This window comes from Ranitomeya variabilis, chromosome 4 (assembly GCF_051348905.1).
Source record: "Ranitomeya variabilis isolate aRanVar5 chromosome 4, aRanVar5.hap1, whole genome shotgun sequence".
NCBI lineage: Eukaryota > Metazoa > Chordata > Amphibia > Anura > Dendrobatidae > Ranitomeya > Ranitomeya variabilis.
In genome coordinates this window covers 286,609,697-286,626,580 of record NC_135235.1, presented here as the reverse complement: position 1 = coordinate 286,626,580, position 16,884 = coordinate 286,609,697, and the positions used below count along the sequence as shown (strand labels likewise).

At 46.3% G+C, this 16,884-nt stretch overlaps 1 protein-coding gene across 4 annotated transcripts in view; it reads right to left on the bottom strand.

The window, feature by feature from the left end:
- Nucleotides 1-16,884, bottom strand: part of FAAP20 (FA core complex associated protein 20) — a 210,722-nt gene that overhangs the window by 49,104 nt on the left and 144,734 nt on the right. Inside the window, exon 1 of one of the 4 annotated variants that reach the window (XM_077250096.1) lies at nt 10,136-10,278. The exons of 2 other annotated variants lie outside the window; for them this stretch is intronic. Coding sequence is in view for 1 of the 2 variants with exons in the window: in XM_077250094.1 (XP_077106209.1) it covers nt 806-868 (63 nt within the window). In the remaining variant the exon portion in view is untranslated. Of the gene's footprint in view, nt 1-805; nt 937-10,135; nt 10,279-16,884 lie in introns of those variants that run through there. One more of the 4 variants, XM_077250094.1, reaches the window with a different exon arrangement.

Sequence of the window (16,884 nt, the reverse complement as noted above, 5' to 3'; positions counted from 1 at the left end):
GGTCCTCGGATGTCGTCAGGTACACGTCGGTCCTAAGGGTCCGCGGATGTTGTCAGGTATGCGTTGGTCCTCAGGGTCCACGGATGTCATCAGGTACGTGTCGGTCCCCAGGGTCCGCGGATGTCGTCAGGTACGCGTCGGTCCCCAGGGTCCGTGGATATTGTCAGGTACGCGTCGGTCCCCAAGGGTCCGTGGATGTCGTCAGGTACGCGTCGGTCCTCAGGGTCCGCGTATGTCGCTAGGTACGCGTCGGTCCCCAGATGTCGTCAGGTACGCGTTGGTCCTCAGGGTCCCCCGATGTCGTCAGGTACGCGTTGGTCCTCAGGGTCCCCCGATGTCGTCAGGTACGCGTTGGGTCCTCAGGGTCCGTGGATGTTGTTAGGTACGCGTCCGGTCCTCAGATGTTGTCAGGTACGCGTCGGTCCTCAGGGTCCGCGGATGTCGCTAGGTACGCGCCGGTCCTCAGGGTCCGTGGATGTCGCTAGGTACGCGTCGGTCCTCAGGGTCCGCGGATGTCGCTAGGTACGCGTCGGTCCTCAGATGTCTCCTCAGAGTCCAGACACATTACTGACGGACATACTCGGACGCGCGGGACCATCCGCAGCTGTTTGGCTGCACATAATACACAGCCTCTCCTCATTTTATATCTAGCACTGAACGAGTTTACTCCCCTCACAATCCCTACACGGTGCAGAGCCATGACAGAGCAGAGGGGCTGCCGGGCAGCATATTAACCGCTCCTGTGTCATTATCAGTGTTGTTCTCCGCTAATTATCATCACGCTACAAGCTGATTAATGGCTCACATCATGCAGAAAAGTAATTAGCCGCTCACAACAAGACGACAGAGCCGCCATCATCAGGCACATACGTACACAGGAGCCGCTGACAGGACGGACGCTGGGCTGTGAGGAGATTGGAGAAAGCGCGGGCTCTAAGCTCCGGCTCCGCCCCCCGAGTGAGGGCGGGAAAGTGTCTCCAAGTCCAACCGTCACGTGACTTTACCTCAGCATGTCATGAGCATTCCTGTCAGCGCCGTGTACCGCCCACGGGACACTCGTAATTATCGAGTATGTCGTGACAGAAACCTCTGTCCCTCGGTGTACTTCAATGACTGACACTACAGCTCCCATTAGCCCAGTTTTAGACAAGCAGTCCTTACACAAAAAAAACCTCCATATTATTAAAATTTAGAATAACTTTTCTAACCATCATCATGTCCCCTCATAATCCAATGTAGGACAGTGTGGCAGGTTTCTATAGCTTGTTAATGCTCATGGATTTTGTAAGTAAAATTTGTGATTATCTTACAAGAAAAAAAACCGTGACTACAAGCAAAACCTAAGATATAATGAATTCTACCCTAAGTCTGCCATTCCAGAGCGGGATCGCACTATACCCATTTGTTTCTGTATGGTAGAGGCATACCAGGAGCGGTTGCAGACCACACTGCCATTATGGGACCTGGGAGACAGGTCTGGTGATAAACGACACGCACACACACCCAGCCAGTGTTACAATCGCCACGATATTTGCAGATAATGGTGGAGGAGGGAGACTTCTGATCCCTGCTCCACCATTCAGAGTAGCAGGTTCAGTGGCATCTATAGATTGTGCCTGCAGTGAGGGGCCCAGTCCACACACTGCCCTGAATGGGGTTGGAGAGTTATGGCTTTTTTTTGTCAGTACTTATAGGTGGAAACTGAGGGCATTGAACTGTGTATGGGGGGGGGGGGGGGAAATCGCACTTCATGGAAGAGTACGGGGAGCATCACACTGCATGGAAGAGTACAGGGAGCATCACACTGTGTGGAAGAGTACAGGAAGCATCACACTGCATGGAAGAGTACAGGGAGCATCACACTGTGTGGAAGAGTACGGGGAGCATCACACTGTGGAAGAGTACGGGGAGCATCACACTGTGTGGAAGAGTACCGGGAGCATCGCACTGCATGGAAGAGTACAGGGGATCGCACTGCATGGAAGAGTATGGGGGTCATCTTTCTGCGTGGAAGGGTACGGGGGCACCGTTCTGCGTAGAAGGGTATGGGGGGCACCGTTCTGCGTGGAAGGGTACGGGGGGCATCATTCTGCTTGGAAAGGTACGGGGACATCACTCTGCGTGGAAGAGTGGGGGGCATCGCACTGCATGGAAGAGTATGGATTGGCATCACACTGCGTGGAAGAGTATGGGGCATCATACTGTGTGGAAGAGTATGGGGGCATCGTACTGTGGAAGAGTATGGGAGCATCGCACTGCTTGGAAGAGTATGAGGAGCATCGTACTATGGAAGACTGGGGGCATCAGACAGTGTGGAAAAATATGGGGGAGCATCGTACTGTGCGGAAGGGTATGTAGGGAAATCGCACGGTGTGGAAAAGTACAGGGGGGATCGCACTGCATGGAAGAGTACGGGGAGCATCACACTGCATGGAAGAGTAAAGGGAGCATTACACTGTGTGGAAGAGTACAGGGGGATCGCACTGCATGGAAGAGTATGGGGGATCGTCGTTCTGCGTGGAAGGGTACGGGGGCACCATTCTGCATGGAAGGGTATGGGGGCACTGTTCTGTGTGGAAGGGTATGGGGGGCAACATTCTGCGTGGAAGGGTACGGGGGCATCATTCTGCTTGGAAAGGTACGGGGACATCGCACTGCGTGAAAGAGTGGGGGGCATCGCACTGCGTGGAAGAGTATGGATTGGCATCACACTGCGTGGAAGAGTATGGGAGCATCGCACTGCTTGGAAGAGTATGAGGGGCATCGTACTGTGGAAGACTGGGGGCATTGGACAGTGTGGAAAAATATGGGGGAGCATCGTACTGTGCGGAAGAGTATGTAGGGGAATCGTACTGTGTGGAAAAGTATGGGGGCATCGTACTATTGAAGAGTATGGGGGGCATCGTACTGTGTGGAAGAGTATGGAGGGGCATCGTACTGTGTGGAAGAGTATAGGGGCATCGTACTGTGTGGAAGAGTATGGCGAGCATCGTACTGTGTGGAAGATATCTCATTGCAATAGAAGAGTCTATTATATCTACATGACTTTGTATAAATGGATCCTTTTTAGAAAAAACAAACTAGGGGTCAATGGAGGGCCTTTAGGTCTATCCTAGTCACCCTTGTTCTTCTTTAAGTTACGGTATTCGTTCCTTCTTTTTATGAAGGCCACACTTCATGGTCCGTACGTGACCCACAATGTCCAGACTAACCGCAAGTCTCGTAACCCAAGCTGACAGCGTCATGATAACGCATTTAGGGAGAATACCTCCAACATACAATATGTATTGGAGTAACCTGCCCTTTTCTCTCAAGAAAAAAGGTCCTTCTAGGGTACAGTTTGGATCCAATAGCAGGCCTTCATTCTCTTATAGGCAAATTGCCATATAAACATCATTGCCAAAGTGACAGTTTTCCTCGAGTAAGACACGCTAAATTTATTAAGACTTGTGTGCCTCTTAATTTTTCATCTGTCATTCATGGACTAGAGTACCTTTTCACTATAATTTATTCCTCAGTTGTATAAATGCTAGTGAATCTGTCAGACCTTTTCAAAAAGTTAGAGTTTGGATGAAAACACTGAAAGGCACACATTTTTGCATAACCAACTTATGCTTCCTGTACTTGCCCATGGAATTCCAGCAGTAACATGATCTCCGTTTGGCATTATAATGTGTATGTACTTTAGGCAGGTGTGGAAATTGCTGCAAAGTAAAGCCGGCCAAACACATCTCTGCCTAATCTCCCACACGCTGAAGTCTTCGTTCAGACAAGTATTCTTGTGTTTTCTATGAGAAACCCGCCGTCAGACATCTCTGCCAGTGGCTTATCTCCAGGAGAACAAGGCAATCAGTTGGCAGTCCAAAATCAGACATACCCAATTGACATTTCCCCATACATCATGTAGTACCATTAAGAAGGTGTTTAGATCCAACTTTATCAAGCAGCTGGACATCAACCCCAGACATACAGCCAATGCCATTAAGAACTATCTGTAGAGAAAAATACTCTTTACTCTGAAGAAGTGATGATGCAGCCCCACAGAGCCCTGATCTCATTATCATCCAGTCTGTCTGGGATTACATAGACAGAAAGATTTGTGCAAGCCTCAAGCACAGAAGATCTGTGGTTGGATCTCCCAAGATGTTGGGAGCAGCCTCCCTAACGAATTACTTCAAGAACCTTGAGCAAGTACGGGTGCTTCTCACAAAATCAGAATATCATGTGACGAAGGACACAGTCCGAAACGTGCGTCGGGGTGTGCGCCGCACCACTTGCCATCCTCCATTAAGGTAAGATTTTATTCCCCTCTAGTATGCCACTGTGTTTTCAGTTCTATTGCAGCCTCAGCTCCACAGGAATAATTTAGATCGCCCTCACTATTTTCTACCTTGGTCTCATCTCTGGGCTCTACTGACTCACCACAACTATACCCACCATCAGTTATTCTATTATGATTTATGGTTGTCTCCGTTATATAATTATGCCTGGTCTTGTCTCTGAGCTGTGATCCATTTCTGGGGCACAATACTGGCTGCTGCATACATATATATATATATATATATATATATATATATATATATATATATATATATATATACATACATACACATACATACATACATACATACATACATACACACACAGTGACATCTGTGCATATTATTGCACACGGTATTGTCATGCGGGTACTGGGTAGACTACAGCAGATTACCCGGGCCCCTGCGATATCCCTCAGACTAGGGAAAACCCTGTCTGTCCCTCTCCCAGAATTTACACTGATGGTGTGCTTGTCTGGGCCGCCAGGCCTGACCCTGACTCCTGTTTCAGTCCTTTGCTGAAAACTCCACCCGCCACCCAGTGATTAGACCACACACCAATCCCTACAGAAGGCACAGACAGGGAAAACTAAAAACGCACTACGCCACAGACTCACAGGAAAACACTATAATGTGCACAGGGCAAAACAAATATAGGAAGGAGAAATATGACAAAGGATAATACACCACCAGATACGATATTTCTTCTTCTAGACCACCACTCCAGACCGAGATCACCAGGCACAAGCTATAATCGGCGACGCCCAAACTCCAGAATGACTATTTAAAGGCCACGGGCGTGACCCAGCCTCCAACCCGATTACCAGCTAGATTAACCCCGGACAGCCTGGATAAAGTCTAGCCGGCGCCACTGAGCGTATAGTGGACGAATGTGGAATTACCGCTGTCTGTTGGACGCCCTAGTGTGAATAGCGTCCGACATGACAGTACCCCGCCTTCTACGAGGGACCCCAGGGCCCTCACGACTTATAGGACCCGGCTTGTCCGGATGGCGGCGGTGAAACATACTGACCAGCCGGTCCGCATGTATGTCCGAAGCTGGTACCCAAGACCTCTCCTCCGGCCCATAACCACGCCAGTGTACCAGGTACTGTAATGTGCGGCGCACTATATGAGAGTCAACCACCTTGGAGACTTCAAATTCCAAATTGCCATCTACCAAGACTGGAGGTAGCATCGGCGCCGCGTCCACGGAACCCACCACCTTCTTTAAAAGAGATCTGTGAAACACGTTGTGTATCTTATAAACCGTAGGAAGCTCCAATCGGTAGGCTATCGGGTTAATCATGGCGGCGACCCTAAATGGACCAATAAACCTTGGACCCAATTTCAGGGATGGTACTTTGAGTTTTATGTTTTTTGTGGACAACCACACCCAATCACCCACACTCAGGTCCGGACCTGGCACACGTCTACTGTCAGCCACTCGTTTGTACCTTGCACCCACGCTCAGCAAGCGCTGTTTCACTCTCCAAATGGATGACAGTTGTGCTCCTAGCTGGTCCTCCTCCGGAACGCCAGCAGAGCCACCCTGACGCAGAGTACAAAATTGAGGATGGTACCCGTAAACACAAAAGAACGGGGACTCCCCAGACGATTCCTGGAGGTGATTATTAATGGAATGGCAAACTCAGCCAAAGGAAGGAACGTCGACCACTCCTCCTGATTGTCAGAAACAAAGCAGCGTAAATACTGCTCCAAATTCTGGTTCATACGCTCGGTCTGACCATTTGACTGAGGATGAAACGCCGAAGAATGCGACAACTTGATCCCCAGCCGTGAGCAAAATGTTTTCCAAAACTTTGCCACAAACTGAGCACCCCTATCCGACACTATGTCAGACGGGACCCCGTGAAGTCTGACCACCTCCTGCACAAAAACCTGAGCCAGAGTCTTCGCGTTAGGCAACGAAGGCAAGGACACAAAGTGCGACATCTTTGAGAACCGATCAACAACCACCAAGATGACCGTGTTCCCAGCTGAAGAGGTTAGGTCAGTAATAAAATCCATGGGGATCTCCGTCCATGGCCTACTGGGTATCCCTAGAGGATGTAACGAGCCAGCAGGACGGGAGCGAGGCGTCTTAGCCCTAGCACACGTGGTACATGCTGATACGTACGAGACCAGTCCTGTCGGATTTTGGGCCACCAAAATCGACGCGACACCAACTCCAAGGTACCCCTAACCCCTGGATGGCCAGCCAGAACAGCATCATGATGCTCACCCAACACCTTTAGGCGAAGATGGAGCGGTACAAATGATCTGTTAATGGGAAGCTCTGGTGGTACTTCCTCCTGAGCCTCGGCAATCTCAGCCTCAACCTCTGTCGTGAGAGCCGAGACCACTACACCCTTTTGGAGGATGGGTACCGGATCTTCCCGAGGTTCTCCCCCCGGAAAACACCTGGATAAAGCATCTGCCTTAGTGTTCTTAGACCCCGGTCGGTATGTAACAAAAAAGTTGAATCGCGTGAAAAACAATGCCCAGCGAGCCTGCCTGGGGGACAGTCGCTTGGCTGACTCTAAATAAAGCAGATTATTATGGTCGGTGATAACTGTAACCTGGTGGACCGACCCCTCCAAGAAGTGTCGCCATTCCTCAAAAGCAAACTTGATAGCCAACAACTCCCTGTTGCCCGTATCGTAGTTACGTTCGGCGGGCCACAGCTTCTTGGAAAAGTAGGCGCATGGACACAACTCGCCCATGGATGAGCCTTGTGACAGCGCCGCCCCCACTCCAACCTCAGACGCATCGACTTCCACGGTAAATGGTTTTGATACGTCCGGTTGCACCAGAATGGGGGCCGAAGCAAAACTGTTCTTCAGAAACTCGAATGCGCGCACAGCAGCTTCAGGCCAGGCGGAGAAATTGGTACCCTTTTTCGTCATGTCAGTAGGCGGTTTAGCAATGGTAGAAAAATCTTTGATAAATTTTCTATAATAATTAGAAAATCCAAGGAACCGCTGGAGTGCTTTTAGGTTATCAGGCCGTTCCCAATGCAGCACCGCTTGCACCTTAGCGGCGTCCATTTTAAACCCTGAAGCAGACACAATATAACCCAAGAAAGGCAACTCCTGAACCGAAAAAACACATTTCTCCAGTTTTGCATAGAGCTTATTTTCTCTGAGTAGCTGTAACACCTGCCTCACATGCTCTAAATGAGTATCACGGTCGCATGAATAAATGAGAATGTCATCTAGGTACACAATAATGAATTTCCCCAGTACATGCGAGAACACATCATTTATGAAATGTTGAAATACAGCAGGCGCGTTTGTCAACCCAAATGGCATCACCAAATTTTCAAAATGACCCTCAGGAGTATTAAAAGCCGTCTTCCACTCATCACCTTGACGGACTCTTATGTGGTTGTATGCCCCCCTGAGGTCAAGCTTGGAAAACCACTTAGCACCAGCCACCTGGTTGAACAAATCAGGTATCAGTGGCATAGGGTATGGATCACGAACCGTAATCTGGTTTAACTCCCTGAAATCCAGACACGGGCGTAGTCCGCCATCTTTCTACTTAACGAAGAAGAACCCCACTGCCACCGGCGAGGACGAAGGCCTGATGTGCCCTTTGCTCAAACTCTCAGCAATGTAGTCTTTTAAAGCTTGCCTCTCAGGACCAGAGATGTTAAACATCATAGCTTTCGGCAATTTGGCCCCTGGTTTAAACCTAATAGTACAGTCATAGGGTCGATGTGGTGGCAATTCTGAGCAACCCTTCTCAGAGAACACATCTGCGAAATCCAGCAGTGACTCAGGAATGCTAGGAGTCACAGCGGACACACATGTGGCCAGGCAATTCTCCTGGCAGAATCCGCTCCACTGAATTATGTCCTGAGTTTTCCAGTCAATCACCGGGTTGTGCATAGACAACCATGGAAAACCCAGAACCATTTGTGCAGGAAGATTACTGAGCACCCTACATGTAACTTGCTCAGAATGTAGGACCCCAATGTGGAGTTTAACCTCAGCCACAAACTCAGTAATCTCCCCCTGTGGGAGTGGAGTAGCATTGATGGTGACCACCCGGATAGGATGAGGCAGTTTTTCGACCGTGAACCCGGCCGTGCGCGCAAACGCCTCATCAATGAGATTAGTGGCAGACCCACTATCCACAAAAACAGTGATTGGCAGCTCTCTGCCAGCGACCATAACTCTGGCAGGAAGCATACATTGAGAGACCACCATGGAGGATATGCATAAGCTCAGATTGGCCTCCTCCACACCCTCTGAGCTTAGTAGTTTTCCGCCGTTGCGCTTTTCTTAGAAAACAGAGGACAAGCATTAAGATAATGCCCTTTTTTACCAGAGCAAAAACAGGCTCCCTGCTTCCTGAGTGAGGGGGCTCGATGATGTGACACCCCTGCGATTTGCATAGGCTCCGTGGGCTCACCTGCAGCAACCTCACGTGCACCTACGCCCTCCCCCATAATCGGCATCTCTTGCACCCCCTGACGCAAACGGCGATCAATGCGGACAACAAGACTCATAGCAGACTCTAGAGAAGCAGGAGTCTCATACATCAGGAGGGCTTGTTTAACCCTTCTCGAAACCCCATGTACAAACTGACTCCGCAGCGCCGGGATATTCCATTGTGTGTCTACCGCCCAGCGGCGAAATTCAGAACAGTAATCCTCCGCCATTCGCTCCCCCTGGCGGAGAGCGCGTATTTTAGATTCTGCTAGAGCCAATCTGTCAGGATCATCATATATGAGCCCAAGAGCAGAAAAAAAAATCTCCACTGAGTTAAATGCAGCTGAATCAGATGGTGAAGAAAATGCCCATGCTTGGGGGTCTCCGTTCAGTAATGAAAATACCAGGCCCACACGCTGAGCCTCATTACCTGAGGAAACCAGGCGCATACGAAAATATAATTTGCAAGCCTCACGAAAACCAACAAAGTTACTGCGTTCCCCAGCAAACCTCTCAGGTAAAGGAATCTTTGGCTCTGCAACTCTACCTGCATTTTCAGCTTGCACATTAGATACTACAAGACCTTGTTGCTTAACTGCACCCTTCAACTCAGTGACCTGTAAGGACAGCGCCTCCAACTGGCGGGTTATGGAAATCATGGGATCCATGGCATCCAAAATTTATTTTGGGCCGATTATAATGTCATGCGGGTACTGGGTAGACTACAGCTGATTACCCGGGCCCCTGTAATATCCCTCAGACTAGGGAAAACCCTGTCTGTCCCTCTCCCAGAATTTACACTGATGGTGTGCGCCGCCAGGCCTGACCCTGACTCCTGTTTCAGTCCTATGCTGAAACCTTCACCCGCCACCCAGTGATTAGACCACACACCAACCTCTACAGAAAGCACAGACAGGGAAAACTAAAAACGCACCACGCCGCAGACTCACAGGAAAACACTATAATGTGCACAGGGCAAAACAAATACAAATATAGGAAGGAGAAATATGACAAAGGATAATACACCACCAGATACAATATTTCTTCTCCTAGACCACCACTCCAGACCGAGATCACCAAGCACAAGACACAAGCTATAATCGGCGACGCCCAAAGTCCAGAATGACTATTTAAAGGCCACGGGCGTGACCCAGCCTCCAACCCGATTACCAGCTAGATTAACCCCGGACAGCCTGGATAAAGTCTAGCCGGCGCCACTGAGCGTATAGTGGACGAATGTGGAATTACCGGTCTGTCGGACGCCCTAGTGTGAATAGCGTCCGACATGACAGGTATGTTCTATTGTCTATTTACTACAGATTACATATATTTGTTACCCTGGATTTGGCTTTAAATAACATGTTATTATATTACCTGTGTTTTTATTTTTCATGGTGCGGGCACCTCTTGTATGCAGTGCACATGTTGTCAATAAAGGTATTTTATTGTTACATATTCTTTTGTCCCACATTGTCTTTTGATCATATGTTCAGCTTTTTCTTTTCTTGGGTTCCTCCTTGTGGAGTGTCAGTGCCTGCCTTCTGGACATCTGTCACGCCAGCAGTCTTCCCCATGATTGTGGAACCTACTGAAACAGACTAAGGAACATTTTTAAATGCTTAGGAAGCCTTTGCAGGTGTTTTTTGTTAATTATTCTAATTTACTGAGATAATGACTTTTGGGTTTTCACTGGCCGTAAGACATAATCATCAACATTAACAGAAGTGAACACTTGATATAGATCACTCTGTAATGACTCTATATAATATATGAGTTTCACTTTTTGTATTGAAGAAGTGAAATAAATTAGCTTTTTTATGATATTCTAATTTTGTGAGAAGCACCTGTATATTTAGAATTATTGGTGCTCTTTTGAAGGCAAAAGGTGATCACACCAAATATTGATTTAGATTTCTCCGTTCATTCACTTGTCATTTGATAAAAACTATAAGGCTATGTGCACACGTAGGAAAAGAGGTGCAGAATTTTCTGCACAAAATCTGCATCTCCTGGCAGAATCCGCAGCCGCGGATTTGCTGCTGTTTTTATGCGGATTTTGTGCGGTTTGTATGCGGAATTGATGCGGATTTTGTTCGGATTTTCAGCGGTTTTTGCCACTGCGGAATTTTAACATGGAGGAGTGCAGAAACGCTGCAGATCCGCACAAAAGAAGTGACATGCACTTCTTTGAAATCCGCAGCAATTCCATACTGATTTTTCCGCACCATCTGCACAGCTTTTTTTTCCCATTGAATAACATTATACTGTACATCACAGTGCGTATCTGCAGCGTTTCTGTGTGGAAAAATCCGCTGCGGATCCGCAGCAAATCCGCATCGTGTGCACATAGCCTTAACATTTCTTTGTTTGAAAACATTTTTACTTTGCAGCATTTCATCCACACCTAAAGCTTTTGCACACTAATGTCAATAGCAAATATATATAGGAATTAGCACCCCAGCTCATGAAAACACGTGGACTTATAATAATGGGACATCAGTGGAATAAAACCCTTTTTAATTACATTAGGTGGTCATATTCTTACCTTCCAAATGTAAAAATTTAGTATTAAGTATAACATTTCCTTCTTTTTTTCCCCAATTCAGATTTTTTTAGCAATATGCTGGGGATGGAAGTTTGTACTATTTTTCTATTTCCAAATACTGGAGAGTATAGGCATATTTCTCATACATAAATATAATGCTCAGATATTTGGATGGCTCAGTGATAATACCTGGAAAGAGATCCTGTAACTGCAGCTAAAGGACCCACATAGCAATAACAGCCATGGTGTTCTGGTATTAAAAAGAAGAATTGCAATTTTTTAGGCATTCTTATGAGGAAAAAATCGTAAAGGTAGTGTGTCACCTCAAGAAACACAATATACCGTATGTTTAATCTGCAGTTAAAAAGTGTTTAAATCCCTTGTAACTGGCTTAGTGGAAGTGCAGCTAAAGGGAGAAAATGAAGTTCTATTCATGCAGCCATTCATTCCTAGTCATCATGAGCTGTGCAAGGATCGGTTACAGTCACCGCTTAGTACATAGCTGCAATGTCTCCCCCGCACATTGAATAACAGCCATATCTGCACACATACTCTGCACACATACTCTGTACATACACGCAGCCGAGAAGACTGTCAATCAATGTGCTGGAGAGTGGTTACAGCATGCTTGCTGTGTAGTGAGCCTGTTGTATACGGACTGGATGCAAGCTGATACAGAGAAAGTAAAACTTCATTTACCATACTCTTTAGATTATGCTCCAGTACGCCAGCTCCACAAGATTTAAATGCTATTTACCTAGATATTGTCCTTATATCTTCAACTAGTTTTTTCTCAAGGTGAAGGGATCTCTTTAAATATGTCAAAGCACCATACAGTGAAATTCCGCCTAACCCAATATGAAGCTAGTATAAAAACCGAAGCAAATTAGCTTACGCTGCTACTTTGAATAAATAGCTGATGTTTTCTAGGGGTATTAATGACTTTGGGCCATTCATTTCACTGTAGGTTTACAGGCTGTGCTATGCCTTATGTCTCGCTATACAGTTTATAGCTTTTTGTTGCAGATATATCTGCCCTGCAGCTAATTGATCTTGGAAATTGTATTTCACTGTTGACATTGCTCCATATGTCTGCTGCCGTTATAGTCTCTAGTGCATTGCAATGTAATGTTCATTGTCATTTTCTTGCTTTGTTATTTCATGCGATGCGCATAAGGTTTATTGCATTGAGGTTTGTACATTCTGCTTAATCTCTTGAAATAATACAGTGCACCATTATGCTATCTACCATATATACTATGTCACATTGGTTATACTGTATGTTGCCGACTGTCAATGTGAAAGTAGACTTTCATCACTTATTATCGCTGTGCACTTTTTACTTTTTTTCCTTTCCATCAGGTGGTCTGGTACCAGTAAGAATGTTGCATTGCAGAACTATTCTTGCTCTTAAAAATCCGGGAAACCTAACAGGTCTATTAACTCAGAAGCCATTCAAAAACAGGACTGTCATAGCTGTCATGGCTCTCTTACTAGTACAAGAAACTATTACCGTTATTGGTGCCCTGCTAGGATTCTATTTCATTGACATTCGTAAATACGTATCCAAAAATTTGTTAATGCATAAAAATTGTGGTCTGGTCTGTGCAATCTAAGAACAAAACCAACATTTCCGTTCTGGTTGGCCCTTCAACAGGCTATTGGATTGCGTGCAAATCAGGATCATAGAAGGTGGCAGAAGCGCTAAGGCTAGGATTGGTTTGATTATGCTAATCACACTCTGATCATAGTGGGATCTGATTTTCTTGGATGAGGAGAACACAAAATACAAAATATCTTTCTTGACTCAGTCTGTCCGTGCATCCGAGTGCAGTCCAATTTTTTTCCATGGAACCATAGACATGAATGGTTGAGTGCGATCTGATAATCAGATGAGTGATCATATGTATTTGTCGTGTATGATCACTCATCCTCAGCTCTGCCCCTATTTTTTTTACATTCCTTGTTCATTTGCCATCCAAAATATTACAGTTTAATTATTTTATTGCTCTGAATAAACTACAAGTGCCAGTGTGAACAGTTCTTTAGCTTTGTGGTACTGTGCTGTATCAAGATAGTTCTGTAATATTTAAGGCTCATTGCACATTGCTTCTGAGCCTTCTCTCAGTGGTATAATGCCCCAAGTACACAATCCGGAAGTAGCGCAACTTTGGATGCAGCGCATGTTTGCTGCGTCCAAAGCACTGCCGTCTATTAAACGCAGGTGAACCATGTGGATTCACCACTTTCAATACATACTATGTATGAAATTTCTCTTGTGGAGACGTGCCGCATGTCAGTCTCCGAGGGTGATCCACTGGCATCTGTGGACATGGGCATTCTTGAAATCCCATCCACTATGTTGTAACATCTGGCCACTGTGGGTTTGACGCTTAAATGGAACCTGTCACGCCTGGTGGCGTAGTGGTTTGCGCATGCCCAAGTCCAGAGTTCGCATCTCTGCTTCAGGAAAATGGCCGCCGCGATCTCCATCTGCGCACGCGCGGCATCCCGCGGCCATTTTCCTGAACCCCCGGGCAGCAGAGCGCTCAATCTGTGCACGCGCGGCCACAGGAAGATGGCCGCCCCCATCGATCACCAGGGGAATAGCGCAGATCGCGCTCCTTTCCCGCCCCTGTGAGTGGATTCTGGACTTGGGCATGCGCAAACCACTACGCCACCAACGGAAAACTAAGCAAGATCTGGGGGAAGACACCACGCCCATCTGACCAGACCAGCCTGATTGACAGGCGAAAACGGCTACTTTGGTAACGGATTTTGGCAGCATAGGTGGGGAATCGGGGTCCACAAAATACACTATTGTAATGCACAGCTCAGGCCCTATTTAACAGTATTTTTATCTCATACGGAAAAAACGGGGTGACAGGTTCCCTTTAATAAGTACGCAGTGTCAAACCCGCAGCATCTCCAGATCGTGTTCACATACCCTAAGTCCCATTGAAAAGGAGAAAAGTATAACTGCCTTGTATATATTTTTGCAACATCTTTGTATAGGTGTGCTATAAGTTGTTTTTTTTTTTTTTAAAGGCCAACACATACCATCCTGATGCAGACAAAAAGGATACATTTTGACCTGTGTCAGGAGCTCTACAGATAGGTTTATCTTTTTGTTTGAGCCATAGAATGTATTTATAAATCTTTTGCTTGTTTTTCTTAACTAGAGAAGTGTCAGGAAAAATACTGTGCACTCAGTTGTGTCTGGTTCATTAGTATTTATAAATCTTTCCCAGTGTATTGAAGAGGGACTAGCTGACAGCTCATTTCAACAGCTACAGTTGTGCTCAAAAGTTGACATACCCTGGCATAATTTTTGCTTCCTTGGCCTTTTTTCAGAGAATATGAATGATAACACCAAAACATTTTCTCCAATCATGGTTAATGGTTGGGTGAAGCCATTTACTGTCACACTACTGTGTTTTCTCTTTTTAAACCATAATGACAACCCAAAACATCCAAATGACCCTGAACAAAAGTTCACATACCCCATTTCTTAATACCGTGTATTGCCCCCTCTAACATCAATGACAGCTTGAAGTCTTTTGTGGTAGTTGTGGATGAGGTTCTTTAGTTTCTCAAATGGTAAAGCTGCCCACTTTTTTTTGGCGTAAAGCCCCCTGTTCCTGTAAATTCCAGGTCTGTCTAGCATGAACTGCGTGCTTAAGATCTCCCCAGAGTGGCTCAATGATATTGAGGTCAGGAGACTGAGATGGCCACTCCAGAACCTTTGCTTTGTTCTGCTGTAGCCAATGACAGGTTGACTTGGTCTTGTGTTTTGTATCGTTGTCATGTTGGAACGTCCAAGTACGTCCCATGGGCAGCTTCTGGGCTGATGAGTGCAAATTTGCCTCCACTATTTGCTGATAACATGCTGCATTCATCTTTCCTTCAACTTTGACCAAGTTTCCTGTGCCTTTGTAGCTCACACATCCCCAAAACATCAGCGATCCACCTCCATGCTTTACAGTAGGAATAGTGTTCCTTTCATCATAGGCCTTGTTGACCTGTCTCCAAATGTAACGTTTATGGTTGTGTCCAAAAAGTTCAATTTTGGTCTCATCACTCCAAATTACCTTGTTCCAGAAAGTTTGAAGCTTGTATCTCTGCTGTTTTGCGTATTGTAGGCGTGATACTTTGTGGCATTTGCGCAGTAATGGCTTTCTTCTGGCGACTCGACCATGCAGCCCATTTTTCTTCAAGTGCCTCTTTACTGTGAATCTTGAAACAGCCACACTGCTAGTTTTCAGGGAGTCCTGTATTTCATCTGATGTTATTTGGGGATTTTTCTTTGCATCCCAAACAATTTTCCTGGCAGTTGTGGACAACATTTTTGTTGGTCTACCTAACCGTGGTTTTGTTTTTACAAAGCCCCTGATTTTCCATTTGTTAATCATAGTTTGAACGCTGCTGACTGGCATTATCAATTCCTTGGATATCTTTTTGTATCACTTTCCTGTTTTATACAGTTCAACTACCTTTTCCCATAGATCCCTTGACAATTCTTTTGCTTTCCCCATGACTCACAATCCAGAAACGTCAGTGGCGGGATGAAAGATGCAAGAGTCTGTCTGGATCCCAGAAACTCACTCAGCTTTTATGCACACACTGATTACAAGCAAACAAGTCACAGGTGAGGATGTTATCTTTAGTAGCCATTCAAACCTATTTGTGTCAACTTCTGTGCATGTTATGAGGCTAAAATCACCAGGGTATGTGAGCTTTTGTTTAGGGTTTTTTGGATGTCTTGCGTTGTCATTATCTACTATATAATTGTCTAAGGGTCACTTTCGTCTTTCTGTCTGTCCTTGATATTCATTGGTCGCGGCCTCTGTCTGTCATGGAATACAAGTCGCTGATTGGTCGTGGCAAAATTCCCACGACCATTGCCACGACCAATCAGCGACGCGCACAGTCCGGAAGAAAATGGCCGCTCCTTACTCCCCACACTCACTGCCCGGCGTCCGCATACACCCCTCCGGTCACCGCTCACACAGGGTTAATGCCGGCTGTTGTGATCGCTTTTTGGGCTCCCCTAGTGGTGGCTGGTGGTACTGGAGACTTGTGTGTTCTTTTCTGCCTCGCTCACCTGCTTCCATCAGTTTTGGGAGTTCCCTATTTAGCCTTGCTCTCCAGTCACTTCCTTGCCGGTCATCATTGTAACCTGAGTCATTCAGTTGCATGTTCCTGCTACTAGTCTGCTGATCAGCTAAGTGGACTCTTGTCCTTATTGTTTTGTATTTTTGTCCAGTTTACAGTTTTGTCATTTCCTGTTACTGGAAGCTCTTGTGGACTGAAATTGCCACTCCTGTGTGATGAGTTGACACAGGAGTTTTAAAGTAATTTCAGGATGGGTTTTTGAAAGGGTTTTTCAGCTGACCGTGAAGTCCTCTTTTGTATCCTTCCTCTATCTAGTAAGTGGACCTCGCTTTGCTAAATCTACCTTCATACTGTGTATGTCTTTTCCTCTGAACTCACCGTTAATATATGTGGGGGCTACTATCATCTTTGGGGAATTTCACTAGAGGTAAGCCAGGTCTGTTCCTTCCTCTTCCAGGCGTAG